Raw genomic sequence first — 20,489 nt, 5'->3', positions numbered from 1 at the left:
ACAACCCTATAGTGAATATGATCATAAATAACAAAAATAACCTAATATTTGAAATTCTAAAAATAACAACAATATTTGTCTTAATATTTTTCAACATGGTAGTAGTGTGACGTCATGTAATTGTTAGGAAAATATGCTAATAAGACTAAAACGTATATATAATGACAACTCTTTGTGCTAGTATTCATGGCTAGAATAAACATTTAAACCTTATCACATTTTGCTCTATTTTTTATAATTGTTTAGTTTTGTTTTATTTCTACAATGTGCCAAAGTGATAAATGTTGGGTTGCGCCATTCTGGAGGTTTACTGCACACGGTGCGAATGCAAACTCCCTAGGCTTGTGGTGGCAGATCTCTGGGCTCACTCATGCGAGGAATACATTCATGACAGCTTTTATTTGATAAGATTTGATGCGGCTCGCCAAGGAAAGAGCATTGTCTTCAGTAATGACGATACTGAAAAAGGCAGGTATCGATGTATTTTTTACGTGTTGGACAACGATTTGGCATTGAAGTATCAATACTTTTGACAAATGTACGCCAACATTTGTTAAATAACCGGATTGTAATCACAGCACAAAGAGCAGTGGAAAAGAGTGGAACAATAAACATTAACACCTTAACAAAAAAAGAGAAGTAATGATATGCTTTTCTATCCATCTTCCAAAAGTCAACATCAAATAAAGCAAACAAATATGTTATATTTAAGCAACACTTACATGTTTTAGCTCCAGTAGAACCTGTCTGGTAAGCTCGATTCTCTTCTTGTTGACATGTTTGATGGCCACCAGGTTCCCCTACGTTCAACACACATAACAGGCACTCATGTAATTAATAGGAGGTCATTCACCCTAAGCCAGTATTGCTGTTATTTTCACACTAAAATGTACACTATTGGCAGGAAAAAACACAAGTGGCTAATTCATCCCTACAAGCCTGTTTCGCAGGGAAACCTGCTTGTAGAGATGATATAGCCTCTTGTTATGTTTGTGGGTATACCGGGGTGGAGCGGAATATACAGTAGGGCAGGAAAAAACACAAGCGCCTATATCATCCCTACAAGCCTGTTTCGCAGGGAAACCTGCTTGTAGAGATGATATAGCCTCTTGTTATGTTTGTGGGTATACCGAGGTGGAACGGAATATACAGTAGGGGAGGAAAAACACAAGCGCCTATATCATCCCTACAAGCCTGTTTCGCAGCGAAACCTGTTTGTAGGGATGATATAGCCTCTTGTTATGTGTGTGTGTATACCGGGGTAGAGCGGAATATACGTTAGGGCAGGAAAAAACACAAGGGGCTATATCATCCCTACAAGCCTGTTTCACAGGGAAACCTGCTTGTAGGGATGATATAGCCTCTTGTTATGTGTGTGTATGTGTGCTATCTGTGTGTGTGTATACATTACGTCAGGAAAAAACACAAGCGGCTATATCATCCCTACAAGCCTGTTTTGCAGGGAAACCTGCATGTAGGGATGATATAGCCTCTTGTCATGTGTGTGTGTAGAGTGGAATATACGTTAGGTCAGGAAAAAAACACAAGCGGCTATATCATCCCTACAAGCCTGTTTCGCAGGGAAACCTGCATGTAGGGATGATATAGCCTCTTGTTCTGACTGTGTGTATACCGGGGTAGAGCGGAATATACGTTAGGTCAGGAAAAAACACAAGAGGCTATATCATCCCTACAAGCCTGTTTTGCAGGGAAACCTGCTTGTAGGGATGATATAGCCTCTTGTTATGTGTGTGTGTGTATACCAGGGTAGAGCGGAGTATACGTTAGGTCAGGAAAAACACAAGCGGCTATATAATCCAGACAAGCCTGTTTCGCAGGGAAACTTGTTTGTAGAGATGATATAGCCTCTTGTTCTGACTGTGTGTATACCGGGGTAGAGCGGAATATACGTTAGGTCAGGAAAAAACACAAGAGGCTATATCATCCCTACAAGCCTGTTTTGCAGGGAAACCTGCTTGTAGGGATGATATAGCCTCTTGTTATGTGTGTGTGTGTATGTGTGTTATTTGTGTGTGTGTGTGTGTATACATTACGTCAGGAAAAAACACAAGCGGCTATATCATCCCTACAAGCCTGTTTTGCAGGGAAACCTGCATGTAGGGATGATATAGCCTCTTGTTATATGTGTGTGTATACCGGGGTGGAGCGGAATATACGTTAGGGCAGGAAAAATCACAAGCGGCTATATCATCCCTACAAGCCTGTTTCGCAGGGAAACCTACTTGTAAGGATGATATAGCCTCTTGTTATGTGTGTGTGTATGTGTGTTATTTGTGTGTGTGTGTGTATACCTTACGTCAGGAAAAAAACACAAGCGGCTATATCATCCCTACAAGCCTGTTTTGCAGGGAAACCTGCTTGTAGGGATGATATAGCCTCTTGTTATGTGTGTGTGTGTATACCAGGGTAGAGCGGAGTATACGTTAGGTCAGGAAAAAAACACAAGCAGCTATATCATCCCTGCAAGCCTGTTTTACAAGGAAACCTGCTTGCAGGGATGATATAGCCTCAAGTGATGTGTGTGTGTGTAGAGCGGAATATACTTTAAGTCAGGAAAAAACACCAGCGGCTATATCATCCCTACAAGCCAGTTTCGCAGGGAAACTTGCTTGTAGGGATGATATAGCCTCTCGTTATGTGTGTGTGTATACCGGGGTAGAGCGGAATATACGTTAGGTCAGGAAAAAACACAAGAGGCTATATCATCCCTACAAGACTGTTTCACAAGGAAACCTGCTTGTAGGGATGATATAGCCTCTCGTTATGTGTGTGTGTATACCGGGGTAGAGCGGAATATACGTTAGGTCAGGAAAAAACACAAGAGACTATATCATCCCTACAAGCCTGTTTCACAAGGAAACCTGCTTGTATGGATGATATAGCCTTGTGTTATATGTGGGTTTGCATACCGGGGTAGAGCGGAATATGTGTTAGGGCAGGAAAAAACACAAGCGGCTATATCATCCCTACAAGCCTGTTTCGCAGGGAAACCTGCTTGTAGAGATGATATAGCCTCTTGTTATGTGTGTGTGTATACCGGGGTGGAGCGGAATATACGTTAGGGCAGGAAAAATCACAAGCGGCTATATCCTCCCAACAAGCCTGTTTCACAAGGAAACCTGCTTGTAGGGATGATATAGCCTCTTGTTATGTGTGTGTGTATGTGTGTTATTTGTGTGTGTATACATTACGTCAGGAAAAAACACAAGCGGCTATATCATCCCTACAAGCCTGTTTTGCAGGGAAACCTGCATGTAGGGATGGTATAGCCTCTTGTTATGTGCGTGTGTATACCGGCGTGGAGCGGAATATATGTAAGGGTAGGAAAAAACACAAGCGGCTATATCATCCCTACAAGCTTGTTTCGCAGGGAAACTTGTCTGTAGGGATGATATAAGCCTCTCATTATGTGTGTGTGTGTATACCAGGGTAGAGCGGAGTATACGTTAGGTCAGGAAAAACACAAGCGGCTATATAATCCCGACAAGCCTGTTTCGCAGGGAAACTTGTTTGTAGAGATGATATAGCCTCTTGTTCTGACTGTGTGTATACCGGGGTAGAGCGGAATATACGTTAGGTCAGGAAAAAACACAAGAGGCTATATCATCCCTACAAGCCTGTTTTGCAGGGAAACCTGCTTGTAGGGATGATATAGCCTCTTGTTATGTGTGTGTGTGTATGTGTGTTATTTGTGTGTGTGTGTGTGTATACATTACGTCAGGAAAAAACACAAGCGGCTATATCATCCCTACAAGCCTGTTTTGCAGGGAAACCTGCATGTAGGGATGATATAGCCTCTTGTTATATGTGTGTGTATACCGGGGTGGAGCGGAATATACTGTACGTTAGGGCAGGAAAAATCACAAGCGGCTATATCATCCCTACAAGCCTGTTTCGCAGGGAAACCTACTTGTAAGGATGATATAGCCTCTTGTTATGTGTGTGTGTATGTGTGTTATTTGTGTGTGTGTGTGTATACCTTACGTCAGGAAAAAAACACAAGCGGCTATATCATCCCTACAAGCCTGTTTTGCAGGGAAACCTGCATGTAGGGATGATATAGCCTCATGTTATATGTGCGTTTGTATACCGGGGTAGAGCGGAATATGCGTTAGGGCAGGAAAAAAACACAAGCAGCTATATCATCCCTACAAGCCTGTTTTACAAGGAAACCTGCTTGCAGGGATGATATAGCCTCAAGTGATGTGTGTGTGTAGAGCGGAATATACTTTAAGTCAGGAAAAAACACCAGCGGCTATATCATCCCTACAAGCCAGTTTCGCAGGGAAACTTGCTTGTAGGGATGATATAGCCTCTCGTTATGTGTGTGTGTATACCGGGGTAGAGCGGAATATACGTTAGGTCAGGAAAAAACACAAGAGGCTATATCATCCCTACAAGACTGTTTCACAAGGAAACCTGCTTGTAGGGATGATATAGCCTCTCGTTATGTGTGTGTGTATACCGGGGTAGAGCGGAATATACGTTAGGTCAGGAAAAAACACAAGAGACTATATCATCCCTACAAGCCTGTTTCACAAGGAAACCTGCTTGTATGGATGATATAGCCTTGTGTTATATGTGGGTTTGCATACCGGGGTAGAGCGGAATATGTGTTAGGGCAGGAAAAAACACAAGCGGCTATATCATCCCTACAAGCCTGTTTCGCAGGGAAACCTGCTTGTAGAGATGATATAGCCTCTTGTTATGTGTGTGTGTATGTGTGTTATTTGTGTGTGTATACATTACGTCAGGAAAAAACACAAGCGGCTATATCATCCCTACAAGCCTGTTTTGCAGGCAAACCTGCATGTAGGGATGGTATAGCCTCTTGTTATGTGCGTGTGTATACCGGCGTGGAGCGGAATATATGTAAGGGTAGGAAAAAACACAAGCGGCTATATCATCCCTACAAGCTTGTTTCGCAGGGAAACTTGTCTGTAGGGATGATATAAGCCTCTCATTATGTGTGTGTGTGTATACCAGGGTAGAGCGGAGTATACGTTAGGTCAGGAAAAACACAAGCGGCTATATAATCCCGACAAGCCTGTTTCGCAGGGAAACTTGTTTGTAGAGATGATATAGCCTCTTGTTATGTGTGTGTGTATACCGGGGTAGAGCGGAATATACGTTAGGTCAGGAAAAAAACACAAGCGGCTATATCATCCCTACAAGCCTGTTTCACAGGGAAACCTGCTTGTAGAGATGATATAGCCTCTTGTTATGTGTGTGTGTATACCGGCGTGGAGCGGAATATACGTTAGGTCAGGAAAAACATAACAGCTATATCCTCCATACAAGCCTCTTTCGCAGGAAAACCTTTTTCCTTACCCGGATGTGGGATCTGAGCCGAGGATGTTGTTGTGGCTTGTGCAGCCCTTTGAGACACTCGTGATTAAGGGCTATCTAAATAAACTTTGATTGATCGATTGATAAACCTAGTAGTTTTTGTGTCTTTTACCACTGTTTTGTGGATTCTTTCATTAAACCTTTTTGTATTCAATCAATCAATGTTTATTTATATAGCCCTAAATCACAAGTGTCTCAAAGGGCTGCACAAACCACAACGACATCCTCGGTAAAGCCCACATAAGGGCAAGGAAAAACTCACACCCTATTCACTTCCTCTGTGTTGTGTCTGTCTCTGCATCCGGATTTTTCACAATTACAACACAGACGGCGATGAGAGGGCATAGAAAGAGACGAGAGGAAGAGAAAATAAGAAAAAAAATAAAGAAAAGGAAAAATGACGCATTCTGCAGTTTTGCATTCAACTACTTAAATGTGCCCACACAATTTCTTTCTCTCTCTTCTCTCCTCTCCGGACTCAGCCTTGTGCGCGAGCGTGTACATGTGTAGGCAGCAAAGACGAGAGTTGAAAATGTCAGAACTCACCGAGTCTTACCTTAAAATAGCCCGTTTTTGCAAACAGCTGATATTTTCCGTGAGCGGTTATCAGGGAGCCGTAACTGGAGCCTCTCTGCCAACAGAAGAATGAAAATAAAGTATGTTAGCCTTGAGTGGGCTGCAGCAACCATGGTTAAATTGTGGCGGCTTTCAACTTTGCGGCAAAATTAATTTATAAGAAAAAGTAAAGTGTTTCAGGTCAGGGTATGTAATATGTAAATATCTTCTCACAGAGCGAAACACTCAATTGTGCAGACATGGAGCAGCATCACTTTCACAGTCAGATATCGTGCAGGTGTTAACGACCGTGCAATGGACACCGTTAAATATATCCATTATATTGGTGTTCTTCAACTGATCTTACAGACTGTAAACAAAAGTCTAATTTCACCTATTGATTGATTGATATATTTTTATTTCAAATATGCAAAAAAAACAAAAAAAAAAAACAAGAGCAAGCATGATCCAATACAGTGCTATAGCCTTAACGGCCATTATAACAAAATGAAAACATCCATCCATCCATCGATCATTTTCCGCTTATCCGAGGTCGGGTCGCGGGGGCAACAGCCTAAGCAGGAAAACCCAGACTTCCCTCTCCCCAGCCACTTCGTCCAGCTCCTCCCGGGGTATCCCGAGGCGTTCCCAGGCCAGCCGGGAGACATAGTCTTCCCAACGTGTCCTGGGTCTTCCCCGTGGCCTCCTACCGGTTGGACGTGCCCTAAACACCTCCCTAGGGAGGCGTTCGGGTGGCATCCTGACCAGATGCCCACCTCATCTGGCTCCTCTCGATGTGGAGGAGCAGCGGCTTTACTTTGAGTTCCTCCCGGATGGCAGAGCTTCTCACCTTATCTCTAAGGGAGAGCCCCGCCACACGGCAGAGGAAACTCATTTCGGCCGCTTGTACCCGTGATCTTATCCTTTCGGTCATGACCCAAAGCTCATGACCATAGGTGAGGATGGGAACGTAGATCGACCGGTAAATTGAGAGCTTTGCCTTCCGGCTCAGCTCCTTCTTCACCACAACGGATCGGTACAACGTCCGCATTACTGAAGACGCCGCACCGATCCGCCTGTCGATCTCACGATCCACTCTTCCCTCACTCGTGAACAAGACTCCTAGGTACTTGAACTCCTCCACTTGGGGCAGGGTCTCCTCCCCAACCCGGAGATGGCACTCCACCCTTTTCCGGGCGAGAACCATGGACTCGGACTTGGAGGTGGTGATTCTCATTCCGGTCGCTTCACACTCGGCTGCGAACCGATCCAGCGAGAGCTGAAGATCCCGGTCAGATGAAGCCATCAGGACCACATCATCTGCAAAAAGCAGAGACCTAATCCTGCCAGTTCAAAATCTGACACATTTTCACTGTTAATCCTTGCCCTTTTGTGGGTTCTTCCGAGGATGTTGTAGTCGTAATGATTTGTGCAGTCCTTTGAGACATTTGTGATTTGGGGCTATATAAATAAACATTGATTGATTGATTGATAATCCAAGTTTCAGAAACTGCAATTATGTTAAATGGTTGTGAAAATGTGTGTAAATAGTCCTTGATGTCCTTGAAATTCCTATTTAAGCTTCTACTATTAAAATGGATAATTGATCATTTGCCTTTAGTAATAATATTCTGGTTGTACTGTTCATTGGTATAGTAGCAGCAGTTCTCGTTGATATTGAGGAGGAAATTATTGTCCGGGTCTATATCCTGTTCCATGTCTTGTAGGTGGTGCTCAGTGTATTGGGATGCTTTCAACTGTACATTGTCATATTCATTTATCAACTGAATGATGTGGCTCGTGTGTTGGAGCCACTATGGATTGAACTTTCACAGTATCATGTTGGACCCGCTCGACATCCATTGCTTTCGGTCCCCTAGAGGGGAGGGGGTTGCCCACATCTGAGGTCCTCTCCAAGGTTTCTCATAGTCAGCATTGTCGCTGGCGTCCCACTGAATGTGAATTCTCCCTGCCCACTGGGTGTGAGTTTTCCTTGCCCTTTTGTGGGTTCTTCCGAGGATGTTGTAGTCGTAATGATTTGTGCAGTCCTTTGAGACATTTGTGATTTGGGGCTATATAAATAAACATTGATTGATTGATTGATTGATGGGTTGCATCTTGCGTATTGTCAATGTGTGTCATGATTGTGTTTAGTCGCTTTTACCTTACAGTCCAGTTCAAACGTCATATTCGTTCAGATCTTCCATGTTTCTAATCACCAACACTTTGGCGTTCTCTGGAGTACCTTTGAGTTTGATGAATACTTTACAGTTCGCTGTCCAAGTTTGTAGAATTTTCTTCTCTCTCTTCATTTGGCGTGCTTTTTGAGCTATATCAGCATTTCTTTTGGTCAAATGGTCGTTCATGTAAACGTTTGTTCCTTTTAGCTTCCTTCCCTGTTTTAGCAACGCGATCTTGTGCTTCCTGTTTACAAATCTCAGGATAACGCTCGGCTTGTCGTTTGTCCCTCTCCTGGGCAAAAGGTGACATGCTTCGATGCTGTTACAGTCCAGTTGTATGTCCTTGGACTGCATGAAGACCGCTAACTGTCGCTCAATTGAAATGACATCCAACTCCGCCGGCTCCCCTCCATTTGCTGGGGTTACAGCTCGTGCGTAAGACCGGGGTTTGATGCTATGATCACGTCATTGATCCGTGTATACTGCTCAAAATCAGCAACTCTGTTCTCCAGAATTGCAATTTTCTTGTCTTTCTCCAAATTGTCAGCTCTTATCTGATCCAGCTGCACAACAAGGGCCATGATTGTTTTCTGCTGCTCCTTGATTGTAGCAACTTCCTCGATCAGAGTATCGATCGCCTTTTCAAGTTCACTATAATCAGCCTTGGGCACCATCTCGTCTTTGTGACAGCGCTTTGATTATTCAGTGTGCGGCCCTCAGTGGAAAAAGTTTGGACACCCCAACTCAGAGTGAGCGACGTGCCAACACACCTGATAAACCCCAAGTCGTGGATGTGGCAAAAAGAGGAAGCAAAAACTAACCTGATATTAAAAATATTTTCTGCAAACCAGTAGTTATAGTCTGCAAGTTATGTGTTGTTGTTGAGTGTTGGCGCTCTACACAGCTCAGCAGAGTAACCGTGTAATACTCTTCCATATCAGTAGGTGGCAGCCGGTAGCTAATTGCTTTGTAGATGTCGGAAACAGCGGGAGGCAGCGTTCAGGTAAAAAGGTGTCTAGATAGATAGATAGTACTTTATTGATTCTTTCAGGAGAGTTCCTTCAGGAAAAAATGCTTCAACCAAAAACAAACAAAAGGTGAGTGCACTTTGTGACTTTAATAATAACTATGGCAGTGCCATGTTGTTGTTTTTTTTCATAACTCGAGTTGTTTATTTGTTGGAAAACCTTGTTACATTGTTTAACACAGTTCGAGATGCCATCTCAGTAGAAGCATTTAAGTCTCACCTTAAAACTCATTTGTATACTCTAGCCTTTAAATAGACTCCCTTTTTAGACCAGTTGATCTGCCGTTTCTATTCTTTTTTTTCTATGTCCCACTCTCCCTTGTGGAGGGGGTCCGGTCCGATCCGGTGGCCATGTACTGCTTGCCTGTGTATCGGCTGGGGACATCTCTGCGCTGCTGGTCCGCCTCCGCTTGGGATGGTTTCCTGCTGGCTCCGCTGTGAACGGGACTCTCGCTGCTGTGTTGGATCCGCTTTGGACTGGACTCTCGCGACTGTGTTGGATCCATTATGGATTGAACTTTCACAGTATCATGTTAGACCCGCTCGACATCCATTGCTTTCCTCCTCTCCAAGGTTCTCATAGTCATCATTGTCACCGACGTCCCACTGGGTGTGAGTTTTCCTTGCCCTTATGTGGGCCTACCGAGGATGTCGTAGTGGTTTGTGCAGCCCTTTGAGACACTAGTGATTTAGGGCCATATAAGTAAACATTGATTGATTGAATGATTGATTAATGCATCCAGCGGGGCATCACAACAAAATTAGGCATAATAATGTGTTCATACCACGACTGTATATATCGGTATCGGTGGTTATAGGAATCGGTAATTAAGAGTTGGACAATATCGGAATCTCGGCAAAAAAGCCATTATGGGACATCTCTCCTAAAAACCTAAGTCAATTTAATAGTAAATTCTGGCAACTAAATGCCAGCTTTTTAAGTAAAAAAAAAAACAATGGTACTGTTTTTATATTTACCCTGAAATGTTGTAAAAAATAAAAAAAACTATATATTTTACAAGTTTATAAGTTTTTACTTTAAATTTGACATCCATCCATCCATCTTCTTCCGCTTATCCGAGGTCAGGTCGCGTGGGAAGCAGCCTAAGCAGGGAAGCCCAGACTTCCCTCTCCCCAGCCAAATCGTCCAGCTCTTCCCGGGGGATTCCGAGGCGTTCCCAGGGCAGCCGGGAGACATAGTCTTCCCAACGTGTCCTGGGTCTTCCTCGTGGCCAACCACCGGTTGGACGTGCCCTAAACACCTCCCTAGGGAGGCGTTCGGGTGGCATCCTGACCAGATGCCCGAGCCACCTCATCTGGCTCTTCTCTATGTGGAGGAGCAGCGGCTTTACTTTGAGTTCCTCCCGGATGGCAGAGCTTCTCACCCTATCTCTAAGGGAGAGCCCCGCCACACGGCGGAGGAAACTAATTTCGGCCGCTTGTATCCGTGATCTTATCCTTTCGGTCATGACCCAAAGCTCATGACCATAGGTGAGGATGGGAACGTAGATCGACCGGTAAATTGAGAACTCTGCCTTCCGGCTCAGCTCCTTCTTCACCACAACGGATCGGTACAACGTCCGCATTACTGAAGACGCTGCACCGATCCACCTGTCGATCTCACGATCCACTCTTCCCCCACTCGTGAACAAGACTACTAGGTACTTGAACCCCTGCACTTGGGGCAGGGTCTCCTCCCCAACCCGGAGATGGCACTCCACCCTTTTCCCGGAGAGAACCATGGACTCGGACTTGGAGGTGCTGATTCTCATTCCGGTCGCTTCACACTCGGCTGCGAACCGATCCAGAGAGAGCTGAAGATCCCGGCCAGATGAAACCATCAGGACCACATCATCTGCAAAAGGCAGAGACCTAATCTCACGGCCGCCAAACCGGAACCCCTCAACGCCATGACTGCGCTTAGAAATTATGTCCATAAAAGTTATGAACAGAATCGGTGACAGAGGACAGCCTTGGCGGAGTCCAACCCTCACTGGAAACGTGTCCGACCCACTGCCGGCAATGCGGACCAAGCTCTGACATTGATCGTACAGGGAGCGGACCGCCACAATCAGACAGTCCGATACCCCATACTCTGAGCCCTCCCCACATGACTTCCCGAGGGATACGGTCGAATGCCTTCTCTAGGTCCACAAAGCACATGTAGACTGGTTGGGCAAACCCCATGCACCCTCAAGAACCCTGCCGAGAGTATAGAGCTGGTCCACAGTTCCACGACCAGGATAAAAGCCACACTGTTCCTCCTCAATGAGGTTCGACTATCCGGCGTAGCCTCCTCTCCAGTACACCTGAATAGACCTCACCGGGAAGGATGAGGAGTGTGATTCCACGATAGTTAGAACACACCCTCTGGTCCCCCTTTTTAAAGAGAAGGACCACCACCCCGGTCTGCCAATCCAGAGGTACCGCCCCCGATGTCTACGCGATGTTGCAGAGTCTTGTCAACTAAGACAGCCCCACAGAATCCAGAGCCTTAAGGAACTCCGGGCGGATCTCAGCCACCCCTGGGGCCTTGCCGCCAAGGAGCTTTTTAACTACCTCAGCAACCTCAGCCCCAGAAATAGGAGAGCCCACCACAGATTCCACAGGCACCGCTTCCTCATAGGAAGACGTGTTGGTGGGATTGAGGAAGTCTTCGAAGTAGTCCCTCCACCGATCCACAACATCCGCAGTTGAGGTCAGCAGAACACCATCCGCACCATACACGGTGTTGGCAGTGCACTGCTTCCCCTTCCTGAGGCGGCGGATGGTGGTCCAGAATCGCTTCGAAGCCGTCCGGAAGTCGTTTTCCAAGGCTTCCCCGAACTCCTCCCATGTCCGAGTTTTTGCCTCCGCGACCGCTAAAGCTGCACACCGCTTGGCCCGTCGGTACCCGTCCACTGCTTCCGGAGTCCTAAGAGCCAAAAGAACCCGATAGGACTCCTTCTTCAGCTTGACGGCATCCCTCACTGCTGGTGTCCACCAACAGGTTCTGGGATTACCGCCACGACAGGCACCAGCTCCAATCAGCCGCCTCGACAATAGAGATGCGGAACATGGTCCACTCGGACTCAATGTCCCGCACCTCCCTTGTGACATGTTCAAAGTTCTTCCGGAGGTGGGAGTTAAAACTCTCTCTGACAGGAGACTCTGCCAGATGTTCCCAGCAGACCTTCACAATGTGAGTTGGGCGCACCAGGTCTGTCCGGCATCCTCCCCCACCATCGCAGCCAACTCACCACCAGGTGGTGATCGGTAGAAAGCACCGCCCCTCTCCTCACCCGAGTGTCCAAAACAAAAAAAAACAAAAAAATATATACATATATATATAATTAATAATGACATCCAGAGGCCAATTCATACATAAGTCGTTTTTACAAGCGGACCTCATGTGGCCCTCAATGAAAATGAGTTTGACATCCCTGCCATAGTCTATACACTGATGCCTTCCAATGTCTTGGAATATTGATGTTGCCTTAACTCAATGGTAATAAGGAGATCCGAACTTGATGAGTCGGATGGCATGAACGTGGTCGATTTAAATATTTTCCATAGTAGCCCTTTGGAAAATATCATCTGGAAAAGACATGCTTATTATTCCTGAGACTGATACTTGAGGAAGGCTACAAGGCATTTTGAATGTTGAGACGCTTATTTTAGCAATCACCTAATATGTTTCTGTCACCACAAACTCAGCCGTCTCGGAAAACAACCAAGAATGTAAACAAGAGATCTTTATTCTCTCCATTCTGTTACTTTGCTTCTCTGAGCATAAAAGTCAACATACATGTTGGGTCTAATTGGATCTGGTATTTGTGTCGAATAGAATCTGCCAAAACAGAGTGTTCATGTCACCTTGGTGGTCAGCCAGCTTTATTATGAACACTCGTAGCTTTCTTTAACTAGACTGACCATACGTCCACATGTCCTCTTTTGCGGGGCTGTCCGGGCGGGGTTTCTTAAATGCCTCAAATGTCCGGCGTTTTGTGAAGGTGTGCGCAAGCAGCAGAATTTGTGAGGGAGGGGCGGAGACAGAGAGAGCGAGAGCGCGACATAGTGGATTGATTGATAATCAAGGCGTATTTGGTCAACATCCATACAGGTCACACTGTGGGTGGCCGTAGAAACAACTTGAACACTGTTACAAATATCGCCACACTGTGAACCCACACCAAAAAAGAATGACGAACACATTTCGGGAGAACATCCGCACCGTAACACAACATAAACACAAAAGAACAAATACCCAGAATCCTTTGCAGCACTAACTCTTCCGGGACGCTACAATATACACTACTTTAACCTATTGTAGCCTACTTTAACTGAACAATTTGTATTTCCTAGCTGCCGGGTTTTATTGTTTTTAGCTGGCACTTACCTGTGAGAGGGTGAGGCGACTGCCAGCTCGTTTGTGGTATTTATTGGGGCTCTCGAACTGAAGGTCCTCCCATCGGATCCGCCAAAGCATTCCAGCCAACTCCTTCTCCAACTTTAATTTCCTACAAAAACGGGAATAAGTAGAAAAACACTGAAATAAAATCACAGGACAATCAGACCTCAACAATGCTGGATTTCATGTGCAACATATAAAAATAGGTATGGTTACAGAAATTTGGTTCCTTTATAGCAGACCTGGGCCTGGATAAAAATTTGGGACACTTAGGACTAACAGTAGACAATGAAAATGTGAAATGGAATTAAATCTTTTTTGTCCTCAAAATTCTACACACAATACCCTATAATAATAGTAGCTACTATCCATTCTTCTACCGCTTATCCGGGTTTGGGTCGCGGGGGCAGCAGCCAAAGGCGGGCCCGACCAACGCCGCTTGCCACATCCGACCCTTTGTGCCGGCCCGCGTGAGGCCAATCATAAATTACAAAATAAATGTAAAAAAGTATCTATGTTGAGTGTGCAATACAACGGTGCTGCTTTTGTTTTGAAAAGCGTTATTTGTATTACTTCTGTGAGGACGTATGCTCGTGCGCGATTGTGAGTGAATGTGAACAGCGGCAATCGCAAATTACAAAACCAATCTAAAAAAACACATCTATGTCGTGCGTGCAATACAACTATGCTGCTTTTATTTTGAAAAGTGTTATTTATGGCCGTATGTCCGTGTGTAACCTAGGGGTGAAGGTGCACAGCGACAAGTGATGCCCGGTTACCCCCGAGACGCTAAAATGACGAATGCCGTGTTTTCAACAAGACATGGACTGCCAAGTATTTCTTTACAGAAATGAAAGGTAAAGCCGTGTGCTTAATTTGAATCGCCACTACACGACACAGCATGAGGAAAAATAGCAGAATTTGTCTGATGCGTTGATGGTAAAACTGCAAACCCAACAAGTACTTTTCACCTATTTTCACACCCCCAGATATTCAGCTGTCAGGACAAGTTTCGTCATTTCTCACAAAATCGCCAGAAAAAGTAAAGCGTTTTCTGACGGTGAGTTTATTAAGGAATGCTTATTGGACCGATATGCCCGCAGAAGAGGGGCGCATTTGAGAACGTGTCACTCTCCCGACGCGTTGTAACGAGGCGGGTTGAGACCATCGCTGGAAACTTGGAGCTTCAGCTGAAGAACAGAATGGCCGACTTTCACTGTTTTTCGCTGGCTTTGGATGAGAGCCGCGATTTACGTGACACCGCCCAGCTGCTCATCTTCTTACGTGGGATAACTGCAGACTTTCAAAACATAGAGGAGCTGGCAGCCATGCAGTCAATTAAAGAGACAACCACAGGTAATTGTCAAAGTTTGTTGGTGACGAACCCCAAGGTGCAGAGACGGAGGCAGGTGTTGAATAAGGAAACATCCAACCATCCATCCATTTTCTACCGCTTATTCCCTTTTGCGGTCGCGGGGGGCGCTGGCGCCTATCTCAGCTACAATCGGGCGGAAGGCGGGGTACACCCTGGACAAGTCGCCACCTCATCGCAGGGCCAACACAGATAGACAGACAACATTCACACTCACATTCACACACTAGGGCCAATTTAGTGTTGCCAATCAACCTATCCCCAGGTGCATGTCTTTGGAAGTGGGAGGAAGCCGGAGTACCCGGAGGGAACCCACGCATTCACGGGGAGAACATGCAAACTCCACAAAGAAAGATCCCGAGCCTGGGATTGAACCCAGGACTGCAGGACCTTCGTATTGTGAGGCAGACGCACTAACCCTTGTGCCACCGCGAAGTCCCTAAGGAGACATGGTTTTAGTATAAAATGCGAGAACAAAACCAAACAAAGAGTACAAACAAAAAGCACGCACGTGGGCGGATAACAAACCAAGAGAGCTAGCATGGGAGCTACAAAACAAAAATGAACTTTAGTATGGAAAACCGAAGTTGTACTTGTACTTATAAAACAAACTGGAAGCAGAGAACGACGTGGCGCAGTGGGAGAGTGGCCGTGCGCAACCCGAGGGTCCCTGGTTCAATCCCCACCTAGTACCAACCTCGTCACATCCGTTGTGTCCTTGAGCAAGACACTTCACCCTTGCTCCTGATGGGTGCTGGTTAGCGCCTTGCATGGCAGCTCCCTCCATCAATGTGTGAATGTGTGTGTGAATGGGTAAATGTGGAAGTAGTGTCAAAGCGCTTTGAGTACCTTGAAGGTAGAAAAGCGCTATACAAGTACAACCCATGTATCATTTATTTATTTAACAAAAGACAGTAAGCTAAAAACTGCTATCAAACATAGCTTACCGCAACGCTGCATTGACAAGATACGACACGACACGACAGGTAGCAATGACAAGTGCGACATGCAATACAATAATACAGCAGTGACTGGATGGGAAGACAGGTCTAAATAGGAGCGGACTGATTAACACCAGGTGTGGCCAGGTGCCAATCAGCCGCACTCAGGGAGAAAGACAGGAAACCAACAAAATAAGAGCGCTGACAGGAAACACTACACACACACAGAGGAAACAAAGACAAATGCAGAGGAAAAAACTAAAACATAATCAAACTGTGGGAGGCAAGCCTGACAGTAATGACTTGTTCACATAGGTAAATGCGTGTTTGGACATGTTAGGACTGAATTGGGACAAGCTGGCAGGTGTGACAACAGATGTTGTCCAAATCTGAAAGGGAAAAATGTTGGACTTTTAAAGAGGATGCAGGATAAAGTGACAGAAATTGACATTGTTAGAAATAAAACCATCAAAAGCAATCAGCTTTTGTATAAAGTTAGGTTAGGTAAAATGATATTATTATTACTATTATTTATCTTACGGTATATCAAAAACAATTTGAGCAAAATTTAATTAAAATATTGTCGGTGTGGCCCTCCAGCGGTGCTCGGGTTGCTCATGGGCAATTTTTCATGCCGACAAAGAAAACATGCTTAATAGAAAAGTAAGAGCTAAAAGTAAGGCTCAATATTTCAAAAAGTGCTGACTCGACGGTAATTTCCGTTATATCCCATACACAAGCTACTTGTTTTTCAGCAGATTTACTGTCCATGGCGATAATGAAAACTACAACTAAGATGCACCTTGCAGTCAAACAGCTGGTGTACAATATTTACAGTACAAACACTTTGTAGGACTCAGGAAAAGAAAAGACTGGCGTATACAACATAATGGTGAAGACAACTTGCTGAGTACAACATCACACCTACAGTAGGACAAACTGAAATAAGATGCATACTTGCAAATGAGACTCCGAAGTGGAAGAAAACAACATTAAAAATCTGACATTTATCAAGTCATTGAACATACACAAACATACCAAAAATTGATACAGTATTGAGTCGCAGATACCGTATCGGTTCAAATGAGTTGAGTGAGTCGGTCTAGTCGAGCATTTTGTTGAGTCTTGTGCATCTAATTTGTAGTTTTCACTACCAAATTTGGAGGTGTTGAAATCGCCATGTAAAACCCCTAATGCTAATAAGTACAAAACCCAAAACCAGTGAAGTGGGCACGTTTTGTAAATCGTAAATAAAAGCAAAATACAATGATTTGCAAATCCTTTTCAACTTATATTCAATTGAATAGACTGCAAAGACAAGATACTTAATGTTCAAACTGGAAAACTTTGTTATTTTTTGCAAATATAAGCTAATTTGGAATTTGATGCCTGCAACATGATTCAAGAAAGCTGGCAAAAGTGGCAAAAAAGACTGAGAAAGTTGAGGAATGCTCATCAAACACTTATTTGGAACATCCTAAAGGTGTGCAGGCTAATTGGGAAAAGGTGGGTGCCATGATTGGGTATAAAAGCAGCTCCCATGAAATGCTCAGTCATTCACAAACAAGGATGTGGCGAAGGTCACCACTTTGCTAACAAATGCGCGAGCAAATTGTCGAACACTTTAAGAACATTTCTCAACGAGCTGTTGCAAGGAATTTAGGAGTTTCACCATCTACGGTCCGTAATATCATCAAAAGGTTCAGAGAATCCGGAGAAATCACTGCACGCAAGTGATGATATTACGGATCTTCTATCCCTAAGGCGGTACTGCATCAAAAAGCGACATCAATGTGTAAAGGATATCAGCACATGGACTCAGGAACACTTCAGAAAACCACTGTCAGTAAGTACAGTTTGTCGCAACATCCGTAAGTGCAAGTTAAAACTCTACTTTGCAAAGCGAAAGGCATTTATCAACAACACCCAGAAACGCCGCTGGCTTAACTGGGCTCCAGCTCATCTAAGATGGACTGATGCAAAGTGGAAAAGTGTTCTATGGACTGATGAGTCCACATTTCAAATTGTTTTTAGGAAACTGTGGACGCCGTGTCCTCCGGACCAAAGAGGAAAAGAACCATCCGGACTTTTATAGGCGCAAAGTTGAAAAGCCAGCATCTGTGATGGCATGGGTAACTTACACATCTGTGAAGGCACCATTAATGCTGAAAGGTACATACAGATTTTGGAGCAACATATGTTGCCGTCCAAGCAACGTTATTATGGACGCCCCTGCTTATTTCAGCAAGACAATGCTGAAATATGGAAAATTTGACAATTTTTTTTAAGCGGAGCCTTATTTTTGAGTGACTTGTATCAGGCATGCTTGCTTTATTTTGGCACCAAGCGTTAAAGTCGGTGCCGAGTGTGGAACCGAACGTGATGTGAAGTGCAACAATGGTACTGAAATATGACACTGCATGCGAGTACCAATTGCAGTCGGTTGGTACCTAAAAAAAGTATTGAATTTGGTACCCATCCCTAATTCACACAAACAATATTTTATTGTCATAATGTCAATAAATGTAATCCATTTTATTCAATTTAACATGGTAAACTTTTGAAATTAATTACGTGTGTAAATCTACTCGAAAACTCATTTTTTGGATTAAATATTAAATATGCACTGCCCCTTATTTTCCATTGATTTAACATTTTATTTCTAGAAGTGTCCCTATAGTATAAAGAGCTATTTAGGTATTTTTTGTTATTGACTCATTTTAATTTTAACATGAAAAATGTAATTGTTTATATTCCAGTTTAAACATGTTAAAATGGAGAAAATACCTATTCAAATTAGATTATTGTTATTATTCAGTTAAAACATATTTAAAGATTCTGCAACATCTCAAGAATAATTCATTTAAGAAAATTGCAAGTTGAATAATGCCTGTTTTCAGAATAAAATGATCTTAAAACTCCTGCTAGTTTCTAGATGAACACATTTTAATTTAGGATGTCTTAAGTAAAATTGTTAAAATGGATGAATACCTATTCAAATAAGATTATTATTATTCAAATAAACTTATTTTAAGATTTTGCAACATCTCAAGAATGATTCATTTAAGAAATTGCAAGTTGAATAATGCCTTTTTTTTTTTTGAATAAAATGATCTTAAAACTCCTGCTAATTTCTAGATAAACACATTTTAATATAGGATATCTTATTTAAAAAAAATGTTAAAATGGAAAAAATACCTATTCAAATAAGATTGTTATTATTGAAATAAAACTTATTTAAAGATTCTGCAATATCTCAAGAATGATTCATTTAAGAAATTCTAAGTTCAATAATGCCTGTTTTAAGAATAAAATTATCTTAAAACTGCTCATTTCTAGATTAACACATTTCAATTTAGGATGTCTTAAGTATAATTGTTAAAATGGAGGAAATACCTATTCAAATAAGATTATTATTATTTAAATAAAAACTTATTTAAAGATTCTGCAACATCTAAAGAATGATTCATTTTAGAAATTGCAAGTTGAATAATGCCTGTTTTCAGAATATAATGGGCTTAAAACGCCTGCTAATTTCTAGATAAACACATTTTAATATAGGATATCTTATTTTAAAAAAATGTTAAAATGGAGGAAATACCTATTCAAATAAGATTATTATTGTTATTGAAATAAAACTTATTTAAAGATTCTGCAATATCTCAAGAATGATTCATTTAAGAAATTCCAAGTTCAATAATGCCTGTTTTAAGAATAAAATTATCTTAAAACTGCTAATTTCTAGATTAACACATTTCAATTTAGGATGTCTTAAGTATAATTGTTAAAATGGAGAAAATACCTATTCAAATAAGATTATTATTATTTAAATAAAAACTTATTTAAAGATTCTGCAACATCTCAAGAAGGATTCATTTAAGAAATTCTAAGTTGAATAATGCCTGTTTTCACAATAAAATGATCTTAAAACTCCTGCTAATTTCTAGTTAAACACAATTTTTTCCATTTTCTACCGCTTATTCCCTTTCGGGGTCGCGGGGGGCGCTGGCGCCTATCTCAGCTACAATCGGGCGGAAGGCAGGGTACACCCTGGACAAGTCACCACCTCATCGCAGGGCCAACACAGATAGACAGACAACATTCACACTCACATTCACACACTAGGGCCAATTTAGTGTTGCCAATCAACCTATCCCCAGGTGCATGTCTTTGGAAGTGGGAGGAAGCCGGAGTACCCGGAGGGAACCCACGCATTCACGGGGAGAACATGCAAACTCCACACAGAAAGATCCCGAGCCTGGATTTGAACCCAGGACTGCAGGAACTTCGTATTGTGAGGCAGACGCACTAACCCCTCTGCCACCGTGAAGCCCTAGTTAAACACATTTTAATTTAAGATGTCTTATTAAGTAAATTTGTTAAAATGGAGAAAATACCTATTCAAATAAGATTATTATTATTATTGTTCAAATAAAATGTATTTAAAGATTCTGCAACATCTCAAGAATGATTTATTTAAGAAATTGCAAGTTGATCAATGCCTGTTTTCAAAATAAAATGATCTTAAAACTCCTGCTAATTTATAGATAAACACATTTTAATTTAGGATGTCTTATTAAGTAAAATTGTTAAATAGAGAAAATGCCTAATTAAATAAGATTATTATTATTCAAATAAAACTTATTTTAGGATT

At 42.9% G+C, this 20,489-nt stretch overlaps 1 protein-coding gene across 1 annotated transcript in view; it reads right to left on the bottom strand.

Moving 5' to 3' along the window:
* npr2 (natriuretic peptide receptor 2) overlaps nucleotides 1-20,489 on the bottom strand; it is a 201,132-nt gene that overhangs the window by 78,057 nt on the left and 102,586 nt on the right. The window contains exons 8-10 of the mRNA XM_061876922.1: nucleotides 13,511-13,631; nucleotides 5,927-6,001; nucleotides 723-800 (exon numbers count right to left, since the gene is read on the bottom strand). Coding sequence (XP_061732906.1) covers nucleotides 723-800; nucleotides 5,927-6,001; nucleotides 13,511-13,631 — 274 coding nt within the window. The remainder of the gene's footprint in view (nucleotides 1-722; nucleotides 801-5,926; nucleotides 6,002-13,510; nucleotides 13,632-20,489) is intronic.

This window comes from Nerophis ophidion, linkage group LG17 (genome assembly GCF_033978795.1).
Source record: "Nerophis ophidion isolate RoL-2023_Sa linkage group LG17, RoL_Noph_v1.0, whole genome shotgun sequence".
In the NCBI taxonomy this organism is placed as follows: domain Eukaryota; kingdom Metazoa; phylum Chordata; class Actinopteri; order Syngnathiformes; family Syngnathidae; genus Nerophis; species Nerophis ophidion.
The sequence above is the reverse complement of the archived record's forward strand: the minus strand, read 5'-3'. Positions and strand labels throughout refer to the sequence as shown.